Source organism: Fusarium keratoplasticum, chromosome 5 (assembly GCF_025433545.1).
Source record: "Fusarium keratoplasticum isolate Fu6.1 chromosome 5, whole genome shotgun sequence".
In the NCBI taxonomy this organism is placed as follows: Eukaryota; Fungi; Ascomycota; class Sordariomycetes; order Hypocreales; family Nectriaceae; genus Fusarium; species Fusarium keratoplasticum.
Window position 1 is genome coordinate 1,768,845 of NC_070533.1, and position 20,942 is coordinate 1,789,786.

Here is a 20,942-nt window from a genome sequence, read left to right on the forward strand (position 1 = left end):
AGCCTCGTCCGGCTTATCTCGACGGCAGTTGAGCAACATCGGGGGAATCTCTATCATACTCAATCTAGATTACGAACACATTTAGCCATAATAAAAAAACAAGGCAGATACAAGTTTCCCCCCCCATGTCTTTCAACACAGACCCCACGTCCACCAACAATGCGTTCATGCCCACCTCACATGGACATCCACCATGTTTGCTTCGCTCGGTTCGGGAACTCGACCCGATCTGACACCGCAGCCTCTCCCTCCCCTTTCCGAACCGAGCCCTTCTAGAAACCGATGGGGCTGGAATCTTACGTTCACAGAACTCTGCGTGGCCCAACAATCGACAATCAATACTACAGTACAATCCACTTCATGCCCCTGTACCCAAACCTTGCATGTACGTATATCGATACTACCTGCTTCACCCAATGACATGTATTTACAAAGACATGGCTGCTTTGCTGCTTGTTCTTTTTGTTGTTTCGTTTCGTTTCCGCTTTCGCTTTCTTTCCAGCTCTGCTCCGCTGTTGGTGCTTGTTTGCTTTGCTACTCGTTCTCGTTCTCGTCATTTCTCATCACAATCAATATATCCCAACCTCGCCCAACCGAATGGCCGTCCTGTTGATGCCCCAAACGGCCCATAATAGCCTTCTACATGCCCTAGCCAATGTTGAATGTATCTTTCGTCTTCTCCGTCTCCACCGCCGGCTCCTCCGCTTACATCGTTCCCTTCTGCCTTGTCGCCGCCGCCTCTACATCGCCGACGCGGCCATGGTGTTGATGGTGGGCGCCGTCGTCGGTCGGTGAGGCGGCTTATCATCCCCGCTGCCCTCGGGCGAGTCCTGCAACGCCACGTTGCCCTGGATTCGTCGCTTGGCATCTCTCTTCTCTGCTTCTGTGATGTTCTCCTCGTCCTTGCGCATGTCAGGAGTCCACTGTGACTCTGCTGGCGAGTGTCCAATCGACATGCCCACGCGAACCTGTTTAACCACGTTAGCTATCGTTCTTTTTCCCCTTGTCCGAAATCAACTTACCAGAGTTTCGAGCGCTCCGCTAGAATTGTCTGCAAGGTCATCATCGAACAGCATCTGGCCAGGCTCAAACAGCAGAAGCACTGTGCTGCCACCAAACTTGAAGTAGCCAAGCTCCTCTGCTCGATGGACTTGGTCGCCCTCATTGCGAGTGATGACGGTGCTGCCCACCATCATGGCACCGACACAGATAACCATGACTCTTCCGTGCCTCTCGCTGTCGATGGGCACTAGAATTCTCACGTTCTCGCCGTACACGTCGAGTGCTGATCGGATAGCCATAGGGTTGACCGTGTAGTACTCGCCCTCGATCGTCTTGGGCTTGCCCATGACACCGTCCACAGGAATGTGGAAGCGGTGGTAGTCCTGCGGCGCCAGTCGGAAAATACCCAACGCACCACCCTCGTACCGGGCTGCGTCCTCGGGATAGGCATCGCCCAAGAGCCTCTTGAGGTTAAACTCGCGGCCCTTGACCCAGATCTTGGTCGCCTGCGTGATACTGTTGAAGACGACGCTACGGCAGTCTGCGGGCGACACAATAATGTTCGGGTTATCGGGCGCCGAGCATGGGCGAGCTCCGGGCTTGAGCGCACGGTAGAAGAATTCGTTGAAGTTCTTGAACTCATTTAGGGGTAGAAGAACCTCAGACATGTCAAGACCGTGGAACTCGATGAACTTTTCAATTTCCTCCTTGGAAGCTGGATCGTCAAACTTCTTGCCCTGCTTGATACTCAGGCTCTTGAGGAGTTTCCGGACTATCCTCATGTTAGCACATTCTTCGTAGTCCTCAAACTGTGCACTTACTTCGCTTGTTCTCCATATCCCGAGACTTGAGACCCTTGTACAGCAGACGAATGCCGAGCCTCACGTAGACGCTCATCTTCTCCTCGTTGATCTGACCCGTGATTCGATCCTGCACCAGAATGTTGGCCGAGTTGGCGCCCAGCTTGTATCCACCGTACGAGATCTTGGTGATGACCTTGGAGTACCACTTGCGCTGCGCCTGGCTCGCCGTCACGAAGCCGCCAACCAAGACGCTGTTGACCTGTCTCCAATCCTGGCTCGCGCAAGTCGCAATGTGAGTGATGATGTCGGCATCCTTGCGCTTGTTGAGTCGCGGCTGGTGACAAATGGGACATTCTCGAATCTCAACAACATGCTCTTCACTACGATCATCACTGTCCGACCTGTCCAGAGGATCACCATCTTCATCCGCAGGGGTCCTGAGCGCAGGAACGTTGGTGACCGATGAGGGCGTCTGCGTGCCCGAGGGCGGCTCCAATTCCAAGACGCTGGAGCTCTCGGAGCCGCCACTGTTGCCATGGCCTGGTACATGGAGGAGGTTCTTCATCTCGGGAACCAGACCCTTGAGCTTGTCGCCCACGGTGCCCGATGATCTCCTCTTGGGCTCTAGTTGATCCTCTAGACAGATGACCACCTCGTCCATTGTGAGTTCCCAGTTTTCGTCATTGTCGGCGTCTCTGTGAGGGAAGCGCTGGTAGAAGCTGTCGATGGTGGCCTCACTCAGCGTGGAGCCCAGAGACTCGAGCATTGTCGTCAGTTCGATTCTGCTAATCTGACCACTCTCGTCTGCGTCATATTGCCGGAGCATGGCTCTCCAGAACTGCTGCCGGAGCGCATCGTATGGCATGTACTTGGCGCGGAGATAGAGCACAGGGTTGTGCTTGCTCTCCCACTTGTCCAAGTTCTTCATCTTGAGGGGCACGGTGTAGTCGTTGAAGTCGGGATCACCGTTCTCTTGGCTCGAGTCGCTGTCAACCCCCGTGTTGGCAATGGCATCGCCTGGTGCCAGCAAGTTGCGGCTGGTGGCCGAGGGCGTTGAAGCCGGGTCAATCGATGTAGTACTAGTGCTCGATGCGTTCTTGCTGATTGGGGGTCGGATCATCTTGCTCAGACTCTGCGATGACGACGAGCGCGACACGGCAAGCTTCTTGAAGCGTGATCGCGAAGCGGGCGGCACAGCCTGGTCGGGTACTCGGAGATCGTAGAGGCCGGTCTCTGGGTTTGCTTTGGGAGCCTTCTCGATCAGCTCCTTGACGGGCAGATTACACGAGGCGATAAAGTCGTTGCCCGAGTACTTGTCATGGTCAATGACGGTAAAGGCGAATGAGTACTGCTGCTCGTGGCCCTGGATGTGGAAGAGCATCTTCTCGTTAAAGACAGGGTTGAGGTTGTGGCGGACTCGTCGAGTGCGATACGTCTTCTTTCCCAGGGACGTCACAACGAAAGGATCCATGTCGAAGCTGGTGCGGGTCAGGTTGGACTCCGGGGGCAGATCTGTGATCTTGACAACCTCGAGGTAGATGATTCCCACAACGTCGGAGCCATTGCTGGCGAACGCGTAGGGATTGTTGCGCCGCTTCTTCTTGAGTCCTCGAATACGGAGTCTCCGCTTGCGCTTGGTGGGATCTTGCTCGTCGCCCTCCTCATCCTCGTCCTCCTCATCTTCGTCCTCATCTTCATCATCGTCGTCGCTGGGGCTGTCCTGTGCGGCAGGCGTAGATCGGGGAATGGTCGTCGGGGCGAGGTTGGGGGTCATGGTGGGAGTGATGTTGCGAGAGCCGGCACCCACGAGGGCGTTGAACTTTTCGAGAATCTGCTGCGGTGTCGCGGCGGGATTGGTCGCGTCGAAGAGGGAAAACTGCAGCTGAACCTCGCCAGAGACGACACTCGTCTTCTTGCCGGGTCGTTTGCTCTTGAGAGGGTACCAGCGAGGCTCCGGTTCCACGTTTTCATTGTTGAAGATCTCTTCGAGGGCGAGGGCAAACTCGCCCATGTAATCCTTGCCGAAGCGGTCCTTGTCCCAGCAGATAAAGTCCAGGACGAGGTTCTGGCTCGAGGTGAGGGGAATCTCCTCGGTAACGTTCCATTCTGGGTTGAGCGTCTTGGGCACGTCGTGGGTTACGATGCGAGCTTCGCCTAGGGAGACGACAATGTACTGAGGAGGGGAAAATTCATGTTAGAATCGAGAAAATGCCCATGTTGGGATGGAGGGGGAGGGGTAGCTCACGGGATCTGAGGTGCCATTGCGATCCTTGGCCGCGAGATCTTTAGCCTAATGAATCTATGTTAGCACTCTTGTTAGTGTTTTCTCGGGGGCAATATATTCAGTCGCGTCGCCGTTAGAAGCGGCGAAATACAGCCAACTCGATGAAGAGGCGGTGATGCGTCGTCAGGGCTGGGGGGCCCCTGGGTTGAATTCTGGCCAGTGTGTGCGTCGGGGTTTGGGGTACTGCTTACCTTGATGATGGAGACCTTGAGAGCCAGACCGTTTCCTGCATCCCTGGAGGGGCTGGTGTTGTCCATCTTCGATCGCGTAGGGGGGCTGTTTGCTCTGCTGCTGCTGTTGTTGTTGCTGACAGAGATGGTTGTGGAGGAGGAGGAAGAGGATCGAGACGAAGGCTTGAGTCGAGTTGGGATGATGCGCACCATGACGACGAACTGGGCCAGCCAAGCTGCTGGGCAAGCTCTACCTACTGTACGGGCAGTGATCGATCGACGGCGGGGACCGCCTGAGTGACGGATGCCAACGGGCCCCCGTGGCAGTCCAGTGGACCGAGGGGCTCCCTCAGCTCCAGGCGATGACGCCCTCGACAAAGCCCTGGAAGGTCACTGTAGGGCCAAGGTTTTCCAGCGCTTCAGGTCCGGGGCTGGAAGAGGGGGGGACGCGCCAGGAGGGCGGGAGAGGATCTCGGCGCTGGGATTGGATCGCGGGAGGGCGGGGAAGAGCGGCCGGGCGAGACGGCACCGTATGGGATGGGGTGACGTAGCGGCAGAAAAAAAGGTACCTTTTTTTTCCTTAGCTCTGGTGGGTGTGAGCTGGAGACCTCAATAACAAAATGTCACTAAGAAGCTCCAGAACCAGCCAAGAAGCAGAAGAAGAAAAAGGTTCAAAATGTGGTCGACTTCCTAGGAATGGATGTTGCCGTCGTCGTCGTTGTCGTCGCCTTCAACGTGTCGTCTTCTCTTCCTTCCTCTTGGTGCAGTACTGGTCTCGTGCGTGTCTCGTCTCGTACTGTAGTTTTTCCAGCTCCCAGTTGGATTGGGCCGTGAATGGATGTTTCGTCGTGTAGCTGTGACTTGATACCCGCCTCCTGAATCCTTTTCTTTTTCAGCCCCAGCTTCAGCTTCAGCTCCAGCTCTTTCTTGTGTTGCCCCCCTTTTTTATTTTCGTTGCAATTCAGTTCCTCGCTCTTTCAAACACACCCGAGCCTCTGGCTCTTATTCGCAGTACATACCCCCGGTATTTGTACTGTTTCGTCGTCGTGTATTCTTTTTCGTATAACCAAAACCCCCCCTTTTTTCTTCTCTCGTCAGCAATTGGACTTTGGCTTCGTAGCTGCGTGACGCAACAAGGCGACAAGAGGCCAAGCCACGGCCAAGCCTCCGTGTCAGCGCCGTGGTGGGACGGGGTGCAGTCGACGGTCAGGCCTTTTGAGTGGAGCAAAAGGCGAGGGCGTTTGTAGATGTTGATATTCAAGGTAGGGATGGATGGTAAGAGTGATTCAAGAGGGAGCTTGAGAAGTGACAGAGGGGCAGACAGGAGGTTTTGAGGACAACAAGAGAGGGAATGGAGGTGAAGAAGAAGAACAAGAAGCTAAGCAAATCGAAAAGAGCAAGAATGTAAGCTCCGTTTACTTACGGTACGGGTACGCGGAGGCTGAATTAAGGATACAGGGCTCAAGGACTCAGGAGTGCCGTGATCTAAATCGAGTAACAGCGAACAGCGATTTCCCCTGGTCTTTAATCTCGTCTTTTTTCCAAATTCTCGCAAAAAGAAAGGGAAACCCTGGCTTTTATTACTCGAAGCCTAGAAATAAGAAAGAAAAAAAAGGGCACCAACCGTTCAATTTTAGTCCCGCGTCCGTCCCCCCAGTCCTTCATCCTGCCTTTATGTCTTAGGAGAGCCAACGACGCCGCCTCCGCCCACACACCGGGGGCGTTGTTGTTGTTGGGGCGGCGCGCTTTTCCCGTGCCGACTTGGCCGGGGGAGAGCCCAGACGACGGGGACACGTAGGCGGTCACCTCACTTTCACTTGGACTACATACGAAAATGAACTTGTCCGTCTCTCTCGTAGCGTGGAAAAAATGCGCGAGAAAAAAAGGGGACTACGGCGCATTGCAACAGTGACAGTTGCGGCGGGAGAGGGAACCTAACCCCCTGAGGTTGTTCCTCTTAGTGGTGGACATGTAGCCTTTGCTAGCGAGTCGTTGGGTTGCTGCGTTTCCTCGCCTGCATTCCCTGGGCTTCTGCACTAGCTATTTTGTCGTCTGCTTGCCTGCTTAGCATGGCCCAGATCCTTCCATTCTGTAGGTCGCTTCCCTCAGCCCAGCCGCACAGAATAATCCCTCCGACCCAAAGTGCCTAATGTGGGTGCCCAAAAGAATGGGACACATTGACTATGCAACCGTAAATAACTAGTCACCCCTGGCCTTGTGTACCCCATAAATGATGTATTATTTTGTCAGGGCCTTTTCCATGCTTGCATCTTTTTGACATACGACATATCCCTCCCCCGAATAGGCAACTGGTGCTACCCCCCATCATCCCCCTCTGATCTTCCCGGCCCCTCGGGAAAAGGCCCTTTTAGATTCTTGGCCTTGCGGTGCCGATTCTCCGGTAGACCTGCCAGATCAGAGCTCTTGGCCCTCATCATGGTCCGACTTGAGTGCATATTGCAATTGTCCCGGGAGGCATCCAACGAAGACAAGACTCGAAATGCGGGTGAGTGAGTGAGACAGAGACAGAGAGGGAAAAAAAAGACAAATCCCATCCGCTTGGGTGCAGACAAGCTAGTCCTACAAGGGAATCATCCATGAATTCGCATCCGCTACAATCCATCCACCATCATTTCAACTCGGACAGGACGCTCTGACATTCCGGCCCCTTCTCTTCTCGTCACCGCTTCTTTATTTCGACTAGGTTATTTCACTTCATTTCTCTTCTAGCCTGTTCTTTATTACGCTTTCTCGCATGTGATTGAGCACGTCGTATTAGTCCTTTCTGCCGAGCCTCAAATCATCAAGGTGCCTTGTTGCCGTCCCGTTTCGTATAAACGATGCCATGTGCATACAACCACCATCTCTTCCCCTTCAGCTCGCAAGATAACGACAAAAACTCTACCAAAACGTCAGCCAAATCTCACTCGACGTTTCGCCGCTGACACCCTCGCCCAAGTCATGCCGACGTCACTGGAATCCGACCAGAGAGAGATCCTTTCCATTCTACCTCGAGAGGCTGAGACAGCGCTCCAAGCCACCAGATCCAGCCCCTCATCAAAGCTCCCCTCCCATCAGCACATCCCCTTTCCCATCTACAACCACGTTACTTCTTTATTCATACCGATATGACGTTGTTCTTCTTACTTGTAACCACTAATCGCAGCCCAGTCTGAAATTACCCTCTATCAGCTACATACCTTAATCTCACCCTTCGGCATCCTTCCGAGGCTTCCGATTACTTCCAACACCAACAAATGTGGTGCATCCTGCGGTATCAGTGTCCAACGCCTTACCACCCAATGGCATTTACATCATGTCTCAGCTCGACAATCAAGAGGGGCTCAACCACTTTACCGCCAAGTCAAACATCCACCCAGACATGTGAACTCGCCAAGTGATAAAGTTGAGTGCCTGTTGCAACTCTGCTCTGCTCTGCTCTGCCCTGCCCTGCTCTATGCCGAGGTATACTGAATCCCCAAGTTGGGGGTCAAAGCCCATCCATAAACACCCTTCTCTATCGTTATGTGTGCAACCCAATGTCCCTTCTCTTTTGACCGCCAAACGCCAATCTCTGTGCGCCGTCTTCATGAAAGCCTCATGATACCATGTGAACCCAAACGAAAAAGGAAAAGAAACAAGAAAATGCAATCCCATCTTTACAACGCCAGGCCTCTCCTCTCATAGACGCCCTCTAAACTGCCCCCGCCAACTTCCCCTCCAGCTGTTTCAAAACCCCCACGGCATCTTCAAACATGATGTTCCTTCCTCCGAGACAGTCGGCCGCCAACGCCTCCCGAGCAAGCTTGACGGCTCCTCGAGCCTCGTAGCGTTGGACCTGGCTTTGTACATCGGCTGGCTCCATATCCGAAGCCGCCAATATCCACTGTGTCGCTGTCTCTCGTGATACCGATGTGTTGTATCTGTCTCTATCACCCGTGCGGCTAAAGGCCCAGCAGATCAGGGCGCAGATGTACACACCCCAGTAGTCCGAGATGTCTGTCCATGGTACAGTCTTTCGGCGTGTCCCTTCTGCCTTGTTTTCCTCTGCCTGGTTCGACTGAGCTCCCAGGCCGAGGAAAGCTTTCAGTGCCCGGGCAGCAAAGACTACTGCGATGGCCGATATATCGGATCTGCGCCATTGTTCAACCACCTTCTGATGCTCCGCATAGGCGCTCACTTCAGGCACCTTCTTGTTAAATACCCAGCTCTCCCCAGCCACCGACAAAAGGCAGTAAAGGGGCGTGTATTGTAGGGCCAGGTAGGTGTTGGCAACGGCAGAGCCGGGAAAGAGCTTTGAGATGGGAGCCGTCTCGGTTTGGATGCTCTTCAGATTGTCCATGGGGCTCGCTTGCGTCGGAGACTGAAGAGGGGAGAGGAATAGCGAATACGCCGCAAGCAGGATCGACGCGTCAAACGGTGGTGCCGTGGCAATGTTGGAAGCGGCGAGTGTCCCCAGGTTCGTGTTGCAAAGAGTTTTCGGACTCTTTTTCGTTCGTGTTTTGGCCCAACTTTGAGCGTCCTTTGCCTCCCAAAGTTGCGTTGTGTCGCCTGTGAGAGGTATGGGGAGGGTGCTTGGGGAAGAATAATCCAGGCCGGCGGCAGAAACGTGTTGACCTTCGTGATAACGCGAGCTGTGCACATCCAACAAGAAACAAGCAGCCACCAGCCTCCGGTGGGCTTCTGTTTCGATCCATGTCTTCCATGTGCGCTGGGTATCACGGGTAGACAAAAAGGGAGCAGATTTATTCTGGCCACCGACAACCTATCGTGGAGTTGAGCATGGCATCCGGAGAAGTTAAGTTGTCCATCGAAGGAGAGAAATGAATAGAAAATGTCAAGAAGTTAAAGAAGAAGAATATCGACAAGACCATCTTGTCGTTGGGGAGTAAGGTGATGATGGAAATGAAAAAAGATCAAGCTGAACTAACCCTGTGATAGAGTGAAGTGAACCGAGGAGAGGGTTTGTAAGACTGGCTCTTTCTACCGCGGAAGCGTGCATAATATTCACAAAGCAGAACGGTTTGCTTGACGGGCAACGGCCATTCGTCTGCCTGAGTGAACTGTCATCCATCAGTTAGCTAGCTGTCATGGCGGTGAGCTGGCCGTTTTGTCACTCACCAGCTTGGACTTTTGCCAAGCATAGGCATGCAGTTGAGCCCCTTTCATGCGGTCGTCCTTATCAGCAAGATATTGTGTTGCCACTGCGGCCATGGCATACCGGAGCACCTCGAGATGCTCCGCAGCGGCCACAGTTGCTTTCCCGAAGGTATGCTTGTGGATTATAGGATAGTTGGGGTGCACCTTGTCCCAGTAGACCTTGAGATATTCCGGAACCGCCTCGCTAGCCGCTGCGTTCAGCGACACTGGCAGTTCTGTGTTTAATAGGCTGCCCCCATCTGGAGGCTGAGAGCCGCACCCGGAAAGGCCGAAAATCCGACCTGATGGTATCGATGGGATGGCGACTAAAGTCTCAGATTGAGCCACAGCCAGTGAAGGGGACATGCTACGAACTGTAGAGGTTGGGATCTGGTCCGCGCCGCTGAACGTATCCCCTTCGGCGTAGCCGGGGAGAGGAAGACCCATGTCACCAAATACGGGCTGGTAGATTTGCGGGGGTGAGCTGGTATATGTAAAAGGGACAGAGAATGCACCATTCTCTATGCTCGTGCTTCGTAGGTCGTTTGAGGTTGTTTGGAAAGAGGGAACAGAGTTGATCCAGTCCTCGCTTGAGGTGCGGATGGGGAACTGGGGGTGCCGTGTGTTGTCCGAGGGGGTCGAGTAGGTGCTCTCCGAAGCTGAAGAAGCCATCCCTGAGTCTCGCCAACGCACCTCTGATGTTCCGTTATCAGGTATGGCCAACATTGTAAGTTCCGGCATAGCTCTGGGCGCTGAATCATATTGACCAAATGTATCGTTTGTCGTTGGCAAAGTTGTCGGCCCAATAACATATTCTGTTCCTCCCATAGGATAGTTGTCTGTGGTATTCGTCATGTTGGACGGCGTCGTGTAGCTCTGGCTTACACTTGGAGCAGCGGGCATAGATGTCCACGATCCGGAGACCATTGTAGAGTTGTTGGTTGAGCCAGCCATGGCACCCATCCGGGGGCCATTGAGGTTGTCAGGCATTTTCAAGCCCGTCTCCTGAGTCATGTTTGGACATGTTTGTGTAGATGTCTTTGAGTTGCGTCGAGAAGCGGGCGGTTTCGGGTCCTTGGCACCTTTCTCTTGCTCGCTACAACAGGTTAGCCTTTGGATAGCCTAGTCCTGCGTGGCCTTGTCCACGTACTGTCTCTGGATATGTCGGTCAAGGAGATCTTTTCTGTAGAATGTCTTGTTGCAACCTGGAACCTGGCAGCACAGATCAGGAGGTGAGTGACTCAGTTGATGCCGTCTATAGCAGAATGGTTAGGATATGGTTCAAGCCATGAAGAGAAGAACAAACCTCAAGTGCTCGGCTCTAGAGAAGGTCTGAGCTGGTTAGTTAGAACTGCCCGGAGTTAAGATAAGGACATAGGTATCGCACCTTGGGACATCGATCACAGGTATGAACTGGAACACCCTTCTTTGCCTTGCTAATCTTTCGAGTGATGGGGGTCAGTTTGACATGGGGCTCATTGCCCACTCCCGCTGTGAAGGGCCTCATGGGAGCGTTTGACGATGGGCCTGGCTGGTTTGACAGTTCGAGAGAGTCAAGACTCGTGTTGCTACGACGGCGGCTGGTCATGTTGCGGTTGGTGCTAGAAGATGACAGGTGATCGACGACAGAAGATGTCGTCGAAGAAGTAGGTGGATCGGGCCTGCTGTTATGGGAAGATGATGAGGTTGAGCCGGAGGCCGATGGATTGGGGCGCAGGGACGGCCTTGAAGCCAAATCTATGGGCCGGCTTCCGGATCGCGGATCGACGTGTTCGTCGTCGGTGTTCATGATATTCTTGAGACTAGCCATGGCCAGTTGTGACAACCGGGGCACGGGTTAAAGAGGCAGTGGGTTCGGAGAGTTCGAGAAGGCCACGGACAAAGTTAGTAAAACACAGCCCCCGAGGAGGCTGAAGATCAAGTCCAGGCGGGTGAAACGATTTTGGGTCATGTAACGGAGGAGGGTATAGAGCAGGAGGCGGGAGGAATAGTGGGGGGAGTTGGCGTAGAATCAAGATCCCAGATTAACGTCGACGTCGATGATGGGATGGGTGCGAGACGAAACAGAGACGGACGGCTAAGGCTGGAACTTGGGGGGGACAAAGCGTGGGCGAAGCTAGCCTCAGACCAACCCAAGTGCAAGTGTGAGCAGGGATGTAGGGGTGAGTGTGAGTGTGAGAAGCTGCCCGAGTGCGATATCGACCTGATTTGCAAAGATTACAAAGATGCAAACCGAGAGAGGCATTGCTGTCAGGAACTCGGAGGAAGCGTCATCAAAAGAAAGGATCGGAGAGGATCTGGGCAGCAAAGTGCGAGTGAAGTGAGCAACAGGCGTCGACCCAAGGTTGAAGACAACCCTGCGAGCTGAGCATGGGGCGCAGGGCCCTTGAGCCAGGGTTGGAGGGTACAAGATTAGATGGATGGATGCTGCACCCCCGAGCACCATGGATGGCAGCATGGATGCCAACTACATACAGTAGCAGTGATGGATAGATGGAGGGCACCTGATGCAAGGCACTGGACTCGCCTGTTGGTTGCCCGTTCCGTGATCGACTCCATCATGCCAACAGTTAGTGGTGAGAACGCCCATTGTGCTGAAAAAGTGCCTCTTTTCTCACATCACCCCCTGCCGGTTGCTCAAGCTTCCGCCTATCCCCTGTTCGTCCATCCATGGCCAGCCAGGAGGAGTGGCGGGACGGGGCCGCAAGCGCCATCTAAGCCTTGGAAGAACGGTACCTGATCAAGCGGCTAGCGTCTGCGCGCGCACGCAAGATTCATGGAAGGCTACTGTACCAGCAACAACGGTCCCAACTCTGTCCCGAAAGATCCGAACTCCTGCGGATGATACAGTAGAAAGCCGCGCTTAGATGGCGTCGTCGATCATCCAATGCGGCGAGGCGGGAGACAGGCCAGCGGGCAAAGAACGACGACGGCTCAGCACGCGAACCCATAATTAGCAGGACCGTTGGTGATGCAGAAAAACTCGGCTGCCACAGACGCAGGAGATGGTTGGAGCTCCAGCAGGCGGGGAAGCTAAGCAACCAGGGCGGCGGCCGCTGTGAGAGGAGCAGTCCAGACCGGGCAGCCCAGTGAGAGAGCTCCAGCAGAGCGGACAGGACGGGACGGAGGAACTGGGAGCTAGGGCCAGCAGCAGGAGGGCGCCAGCGGGTATGGCGTCAAGGCGTCTGTTGGTGGCTGCTCTAGAGTCGATCTGGGGTCGATGTCGCCAACGTGACAAAGGAGCATCATGGGGCGAATGGCTGACAGGATCGGCACAGTGGAAGGAGTGAAATATGCAAAGTGGCTGTGCGAGCATGGGTTTCTGGTGTTGTGGTGAGTTCCATATTTGCAGTGTTAAGGATTAGAAGACATGAATGGAAGAAACGGAGCGCTGGAGATATTGGTAAGCACCTGGCCTTACCTCGAGCAACTGCAACTGGAGGCTAGTTGGCTTACGGATGGTCATCAGCACCTTCCTTCTACAAGCAATGTCTTTGCTGATGAATAACTGGGAAGGAACCCCGACACTGCCGAAGGGATCTACGTTGCTGATATCATCCAACAAAAATTCATTCATTTCACTTACATTCTGAGATTGATTGACTTAGTTTGTTAATATCAAGAACCCCCGCAAATGCAGCCTCATAGGGCGAGCGCGCCGTTGCACCGTGCTGCAGGCCTGGTCCGTGTCCGTGTCCGTGTCTCTCTGTCTGTCTTGCTCTCTGAACAATGCAACCGAGTCAATCAATCTCCCAATGAGTCCAACCTCTTTCACCGACAATGACAAAACAAGAGAAGCCTCCTCAAAAAACGCCTCCTCATGATCAAATCACCAGACGTTGGATGCTGAACCCTGTATCCCTCCCTCAGCGCGCGCAACAGCCGCTCGGCAGCGTCAATTCTCGCCCCCCCTGTACAGGTTGTGAGGGTGGCATTGGATGTCCCCTCCCCCTGCTAGACGCTAGGGCGGCCGGGCACCCGGCCTAAGTTGATGGTGGAGGATTCGGGCTCAGCCACTGACCGGCCCATTGGCTGTGTCTCACCTCTTGGTGTGCTATTTTTACACCCTGCGCGTGTTGGGTCCTTTCACTCACTGCTCTTCGCTTGCCTGCTTGTCGGCCAAGCGCCGGCCAACTTGGTGTCGCGACTCGAGTCGACGGGAGACCGGCCCAGCATCAGGATGGGCCCGATCCATGCCTGTGCTGCAATGTGACGAGAAGCTTATCCACGACAAGGCATTCGCCGTGTCACCGGATTTAGGAGCTTAAATTCTCCACGATTATGCCTTGCCAGTTCGGAGCTTGGATATCTACAGCGTCAAAAACTCTTGTTGGCCCCGTCCCGACAAGAAGGATGCGGGGCGCTCCGGACCGTTCCATGTTCCACGCTCTGCAGAGCCTGTCCCCGCCTCTTGGCCATAAATGGAAACCCGCCCGTTGTGAGATTGGATGCCACCTACTCACCTCACCTCCCAGCTCTCAGCTCGTTCACCGGCCTGTGATGTGATGTACAAGAGAGAGAGCCAAGAGGCATCTTCTATTTGATTGAGCTGGCCTCACGGCGATGCACAACCAGAAAGGCGAGGCTGCACAAATTCCGTAGCATTCGGCCCGTCGTGCGGCGCACACTGTCAACGTCCACTGCCTGTCCGGAACTGCAACCCATGGCAAGCCTCCGGCGCTTAACAGCTGGCCTATTTTTGGTGCCGGTATCCTATTCTGTCTTCCGACAACCATATGCGTCCTTTTCTGTCTTGATTTGCCAATGAATCTTTGGGAAAGCAGTTGTTGGTTCTGTTATCTCTTAGCCAAGCTCTCGCTAACACGCTCTGACCCCTTGACGCTCATCTACCCAGTCACATCCCGTGAACTCCTTCACTGCAGGCTTGCCGGGCCATTGATTTCATTGCTAGACGTGGGTAATGTGTCATCCCAACTTCAGTCTTGATGCACTCCTGGCCTGATACCACCTCATGTGAGTGGATGGGAAAGGCAGAGATCTTCGCCAAGGACACGCAGGAACCCAATCAAGCAGTTGTGAGGCATGATTCCATCACTCGCAACTGAGCGTCAACCGATAAACCCCCACACACTTGCCCGGGGACTTTCCTCTGAATAGAGAAACTCACCGTCTTTCTCTCACACGGCGTCTGCGTGAGACTGAGTCCCGCCTCGGTAGTCTGTTGTGCCACCACAACGACCTCTCGTATCCCTGCTCCAATGGCCCCGACAGTCTGGTCCTTCCCAGCCGGGGCGTCGGCGGCAGAGACGGCTCCTTGCAGGTCCAAAGCGGTTTCCCGCAAGGCGTTGGTTTGATCAGAGTTTACCTAACAAGCTTTTTATAGCCACCAACGATCTGTATCGGCTGTGAGAATCAAAAATGCCGATCGACTTTGCTGCGGTCGCTTACATGATTCCCTGATCGACATACCACTGACATCTACCACCACAACCTTCAAGTTCAGACTCTGCAACTTGTCTTCAGCTCCATGCAACATTACATTCTCGTAGCACGACATTCCAGTGATGTTGTCTAGCCGCCTAGCCGCCTAGGCGCGCCAGCCCCCCAAAGTGTGGCTCTCCATGCACCAGCTACCTGCTGCGCCATCCCCTCCCCATGCACTTGAGAGGTGGATTACCCTGGAGCTGCGCAGAGATCGGAACTGAAGATATCCGACAACTCAGCCTCGCGGGAGGATCTTTCAAGCACTTCAGCCGCGCCTTGGGTGTCGCTGTAAATATGACCGAGATCGGGGAATGCAGTGCAAGTTTTCAGCTCCTTGACCAGCTGAAAGAAGGACATGCTCAGTAATCATTGACCAAAGTTCCTATCAACACCGACGGAGTAGGAGTACACGAAAATGCATGACAAAACTTCAAGTACACAACAATGTAACACATGCCAACTCATACATTGCTCAAACACGAAACATGAAAACTCATCGAACCCATTCGTAATCCTCACACGTGGTCAAAGAATACTCTCGCCGCCCAGGCTGAGCATCTCTCCAGACCTCCTCCACCAAACCAACCCACCACCATTGAACAATGCAGCAAAAATCATACATAGACAAGCCGGAACGCCTTGTATGCCGGCCTTGTATTAAACGTGCACGACTGAAAGACTGATTAAAATAGTAATCCAAGACCCATTGCGAGTTTCGAAACAATTCTTTGCCCATTTTGTAGCGGCCCCGACCCCGGTCCTTTTTTTGCTCTCTACTAGGCATCGTTTTTCTTCTTCTTCCCCATTTCCCACTCTTGAGCTATCTCATATTCCAGCTATAGCTTGGAGGTGGTGGTCGGGGTGTTGATCGCGGGGTCTGTTGACGTCTTGGCGTTGGCATCGCTCTCTTCCGACTCGTCGTCGCTGGCGGGTCGACTGCCGTCTGCCACGTCTCTTCGGCTCTTGGTCATCTAGATGTTTGTTAGTCGAGTCTAGCTGTAGAAGATCGGACTGTGACTTACCCATGATCGCACACCACCGACAAGACCCAGGGCGTAACCGGTGATGAACTCCTTGGGAGTACCAGAGCCGCCGCCTGGGGTGGTAGGCGATCGTAGCTGCTCGGCGCTGCCGGCGCTGTTAAACCGGGCAGGGCTCTGAGGTCGGCTGGTGGGCCAGAACTGCTTGAGCTCGCGGCCGAGCTCCTGGCCGGTGGTGGTCCAGTTGTTGGTGATGTTCTCGCGCAGGTCCTGGACGTGGCGCTTGAGGTCCATCTCGTTCTTCTTGAGCCAGCTCACGTTGAGCTCCTGGCGGGAGGTGCCGCGCTTGAACTGTCGGGCAATGTACTTTTCGTAATCGCGGACGATTCTGTATCGTGGGTTAGAGGGGTAAAACATGGCGGGGAACAGGTTGCTGTGCTCACCTTGTAATGAGACCAGTGGTGCTCACACCCTCTGTTCGCTGGGTGACGAGGAACTTGCCAGCAGCCTTGATGGGCTGGTAAATGTCGTCGCCCTCGTCGGCGCCGTATGGGAGATCGTCGTGGGCAACGTAGTCGAGCTTGTGCTCCTCGAGGAACTCGGGGGTGACGATCCAAGGGCAGTCCTCGATGACCTCGTCGACCCATTTGCAGTGGCGGAGGGTCTCGGAGCGCTCAGCAGCGGACATGACGGTCAAACCCTTGCGCTTGTGCGTCTCGTGGTCGCCAGTGACGCCGACGACCAGAGTGGTGTTGGGGAAGGCCTTCTTGGCCTGCTCGAGCTGGCGCATGTGGCTGCAGGCTGTTAGCGATTGCATGGGCGAGAAGGGAATGTGCTAGCTCACCCAAGATGGAACAGATCAAAGACTCCATCGGCGTAGACACGGACAGCTCGACCGACGGGAGGAGGGTTGGTCTTGTAACCACCGGCAGGATCGGTCAACTTGCCAATGGGAGGAGGGGGCATGGCCTCTGTGGCCTGAATATCGTCCTCGTCCTCGTCATTGTCATTATCGAGATCCCTCAGGGAGGGCTTGCGGGCCTTTCGACCAACACGCTCGGCGATGTCGACGCTGGCCTCGGTGGTGTCGCTGGGCTCGCCGGGGTCGAGGGCATGATCGGTGTTTTCGATGATGCGGTCCGAGTTGGAGCGCTGCCTCTTAGGAATAGGCCCGCTAACGGCGGCGGCGCGGTGGTGAGGGCGACCATCTTCAGCGGCTGTGGTGTCGCCCTCCTCGGCCGAGGCATCACGAGAAGATGTCTGAATGCCGTTGTCGAGGAGGTCGACAGACGAGTCGGGGCGGCTGAGGGAGACCCTCTTGCGCTTGCCTCCTTGGGAGGAACCAGACGGCGAAGACATGGCTGGCTGAGGGACTGATAGATGAGGGCACGGGAGTGATGACGCGGCTTCGACTGGGCTGCTGGCCTCGTCTCGATAACAGGCGTACGTACGTGTCTCTGTACGTGCGGCGTTGGATTGCGTGTGCTGCGTCTCTCGTGTGTAGAGGCGGCGACGGCACCTGGACGATGGAACGGTTATGGCTCCCGAAGCAGTCCAGTTCCACGTTGACGCGAAAAAAACCGGGTCTCGACGGGGGCTTGGCTTGGCCTGATTGGGGCCGAAGAGCCAGGATCCTTGCAAAAAATCTGGGGTCAAAAGTTGGCCTGGATAGGAGGAAGCTTGGAAGTCTGACGTGATGGACGATAAGGAGGCGAGATAACGAGAGCAAGAATTGGAGAGATGGAAGAAGAAAGGAAGGAAGATAATCTATCGCGAGTTTGTTCGCTTCAAGGGGACGACTATGGCGCAAGGAGGCAGCCCAGCTTGATTTCTCGCCCTCTTTGCCCGTTGGCTACGTCGTAATGACAGATCAATTTAAAAAAGTGGCCCAGCTTTTCTCGTGTGAGAAAGGGGAGCAATCTCCAAGTCCTGGTAGTGTGAGTGATGGTCACCGCTTGCAACATCGATCCATCGATGAGATGGGCAATTGCTCTCGTGACAAGGCCTGCTAGCTTCAATTCTCTGGCCGTGCCGTATTCCACACACAAAAGCCAAGCACAGCTCGTTATTTATCCTCTCCCACCGTGAAGCTTATCAATATCGGTATCCCGTCGGTCTGGGCCAGTGGCGTCACCATTGCAACCTCTCCCCCAACCAAATCCTGTAAAAGGGGTAAAAAGGGTGGGCGAAGCTTTGTTGGAGAAATGCTCACGTGACTTTCACGTGTAGGCAATTGACTTTTGGGGAATAAGCTGGGGATACCTTGGATCTGCTTGGCAGTTCTGTCAGTCCACCACTCGAATTCGTATCAACAGTCTATCTGCAGATAAACTTTTTGTTTCAACCTCTAGGGCGATGATATGCCCTCGGGAGCTATGCAGGTAGTGCACTGCCAATGTCTATTTTCAGCCTTGCTCTCCTTGAATCACAAATGGTGCTGTTTCAAGGGGCACGTAAAGCAGCTCAAGCCTGTCACACTCCCTACACTTCCTACCTTTATTGGCAAACATGTTGCAGAAACAAGGTAGAAACAACTTGATGAGGAGCAAGTTTGGGCGAGCGGGAACGAACACGGATACTTTATCATTACTTCCTGGTCTCTGTGTGTGGCAGTCACTGAATTGTTCCTTGGAGCATCACATGACCAAGCACGTGGAATCTCCAACACTCTGCCTCTCCTTTAATCAAACCTCACCCCTGAACAAGCACCCCAGCGATGCTAAGCATTCTTTTCCGCATTATGGCCCAGCTTGGCGAGATAGCTTTCTCCGGACCGTCGCGCTCGCCTCGGAGCTACCTGCAGTCTTGGGCCTGCATCTCCGTTGCCTCTCCAGGTGCACACCAAACACTCTGCGTCTCAGGTCTCGGTCCCTGCCCATCTCATTCCCACATGGGGGATTGGGAGGGGATCCATCTTGGAAACGATGCTTACCGGCGCCACGGGGCTGACTGGCGGGTCTGGAAACATCCTGGCTGATTGTCCCCAGGGTGTCTGTGACTGAGTGAACCAACAACAGGAACCAACAGCGGGTCTCGACGTGTGTTGCTGGTGTTGTTGTTCTCCGCTGGTAACTCTCATTTGCCCGCCAAGTCTCTGTTATTTCAACTTCATGCTTATATATTCCAAACTCGAGGATAAACCTTATGCCTTCTTCAGCTCGTTTCAAGTGAAACCAAAGCAAACACTCGAACATCTTATCACATCGCTAGCCGAACTGTTGGCTCTTTTTGCCTCCACCGGTTTCATGCTTAACCAGGATGCATAGTTGCCCCTTACCCACCCTCGACAACAAGCATGACGGTTTCTAGAAAGTCCGCCAATCCCAACTACCCGACTTCAAACAAGCTGAAAGCCAAGCTTAAATAACGTCTGGAGAAGGGCTGTTTAAGCTTGGCCTCGACTGACAGCCAAGGCCAGGGAGACATCTTTGCAGAGTCTCATTGGAGGCTTTGCTCACGGCCACCCAGCCATCACAGTCACCGCAGCGGTGGCATCGTCGCCTAACGTCTCGGGATCTTCGGTTGGTGTTTATGCTCAAATTCATTCAGGGACTGGGGGTATATGTGGTGATGGTTATTGTTATATATAAGGCGCGCTTTGTCCCAGGTTGAGAGGAGATCTTTCCGAGTGACAAACCAGGACTTTCTTTGCAGCTTTCTTTCATTACTTGTTTGGTAGCTTCGGGCAGGCCCGCTGACCACATTCTTTTACAACAACTTTATCTATAACCTTGTTTCAGCCTTACAGACGCCCGATAATACCTATCCATTCACTACCTACCTATTTCAAGATGCGAACCGCTACCCTTCTTGCAGTTGCCAACCTTGGCACGGCCTTTGCTGCCGTTCAGATTTACGGCCAGTGCGGTGGAGGTGCCTTTACCGGAGAGACCGACTGTGCTGATGGCTCTACCTGTGTCGAGATGAATGAGTGGTACAGCCAGTGTATCCCTGGTGCTCAGGGTGGAAACTCTGGCTCCAACCCTCCCGCTCAGGAGGTCGAGGTTCCTGAGTCCACTGAGGCTCCTGCTACTGAAGTTTCCTCTGTTGAGGAGGAGGAGGAGAACAACGACGACGAGACCGCTCCCGTAGAGACTTCCGCTCCTGTTGTTCCTTCGCAGCCTGCCGAGGAGGAAGGTGATGACGAGGAGTCTGCTCCTGTCGAGACCTCTGCTCCTGCTGTTCCCTCTCAGCCCGCTGAGGAGGGCGACGAGGAGTCCACCCCCGTCGTCGAGCCTACCAGCGCTGCTGCTGCTCCCACCTCTGGATCCGGTAGCGGATCTGGCTCCGGCTCCGGCTCTGGTGGCATCACCCGAACCATTCCCGCCTCCAGCGGCTCTACCAACGCCGCTACTGCCATCCCCGTCTCCGGCGAGCTCGACGGTGGCATGATGTACTACGACCGATCCCGTAAGACTCCTCACGTACCATCCATACATAGCTAACGCATCTCCAGCCGCTGTCTGCAAGGACCAGACCGAGACCGGTGAGGCTGACGCCATGTTCATCCTCGAGGACGGCGCCACCCTCCGCAACGTCATCATCGGCCCCGGCCAGGCCGAGGGCGTCCACTGCAAGGGCACCTGCACCCTCGAGAACGTCTGGTTCGAGGACGTCTGCGAGGACGCCATCACCCTCAAGCAGAAGTCTGGCACCTCCATCATCCGCGGTGGCGGTGCTTTCCACGCCTCCGACAAGGTCGTCCAGTTTAACGGCCGCGGCACCGTCGAGATCTCCGACTTTTACGTCGAGGACTATGGCAAGCTTGTCCGAGCTTGCGGTAACTGCAAGGACAACGGTGGTCCCCGCAACGTTGTCATTGAAAACATTGCTGCTGTTGACGGTGGTGTTCTCTGCGGCAGTAAGTTACCCCTTTCTTTTTGTGAAAAGGCTTCACAGCTGACATGTATCAAGTCAACACCAACTACGGCGACACCTGCACCATCAGCAACTCTTGCCAGGACTCTGGCAAGACCTGCGATCTCTTCGAGGGTAACTCTGACGGCTCTGAGCCCACCAAGCTCAGCAGCGGCCCTGACGGCACCTCCTGCAAGGCCGATTCCTTCTCCGAGACCTGCTAGATGGCTTCTCGAGAGTAGTGAGATGATGGGGTTTGAGA

General features: G+C 54.5%; 4 protein-coding genes across 4 annotated transcripts; 1 reads left to right on the forward strand and 3 right to left on the reverse strand.

The window, feature by feature from the left end:
• Positions 1-740: 740 nt before the first annotated feature.
• On the reverse strand, positions 741-4,472 carry NCS57_00719300 (Phosphatidylserine decarboxylase proenzyme 2; the record flags this gene model as incomplete). Its single annotated transcript, XM_053057049.1, has 5 exons — positions 741-968; positions 1,023-1,774; positions 1,824-3,978; positions 4,051-4,095; positions 4,281-4,472. 5 exons carry the CDS (start codon positions 4,470-4,472, stop codon positions 741-743), a joined length of 3,372 nt encoding a protein of 1,123 aa, XP_052913244.1.
• Positions 4,473-7,953: 3,481 nt separating this feature from the next.
• Positions 7,954-11,208, reverse strand: NCS57_00719400 (uncharacterized protein; the record flags this gene model as incomplete). The annotated part of the gene is made up of 6 exons (XM_053057050.1): positions 7,954-9,024; positions 9,191-9,322; positions 9,381-10,494; positions 10,549-10,653; positions 10,705-10,730; positions 10,786-11,208. The coding sequence occupies 6 exons, from the start codon at positions 11,206-11,208 to the stop codon at positions 7,954-7,956; spliced, it is 2,871 nt and encodes a 956-aa protein (XP_052913245.1).
• A 4,471-nt stretch (positions 11,209-15,679) lies between these two features.
• On the reverse strand, positions 15,680-17,560 carry NCS57_00719500 (Choline-phosphate cytidylyltransferase; the record flags this gene model as incomplete). Its single annotated transcript, XM_053057051.1, has 4 exons — positions 16,668-17,560; positions 16,267-16,617; positions 15,866-16,211; positions 15,680-15,814 (listed from the first exon to the last, which is right to left on the reverse strand). Exons 1-4 carry the CDS (start codon positions 17,180-17,182, stop codon positions 15,680-15,682), a joined length of 1,347 nt encoding a protein of 448 aa, XP_052913246.1. The 5' UTR covers positions 17,183-17,560.
• A 2,054-nt stretch (positions 17,561-19,614) lies between these two features.
• On the forward strand, positions 19,615-20,904 carry NCS57_00719600 (Pectate lyase; the record flags this gene model as incomplete). Its single annotated transcript, XM_053057052.1, has 3 exons — positions 19,615-20,233; positions 20,280-20,684; positions 20,738-20,904. 3 exons carry the CDS (start codon positions 19,615-19,617, stop codon positions 20,902-20,904), a joined length of 1,191 nt encoding a protein of 396 aa, XP_052913247.1.
• Between the last annotated feature and the right edge of the window lie 38 nt (positions 20,905-20,942).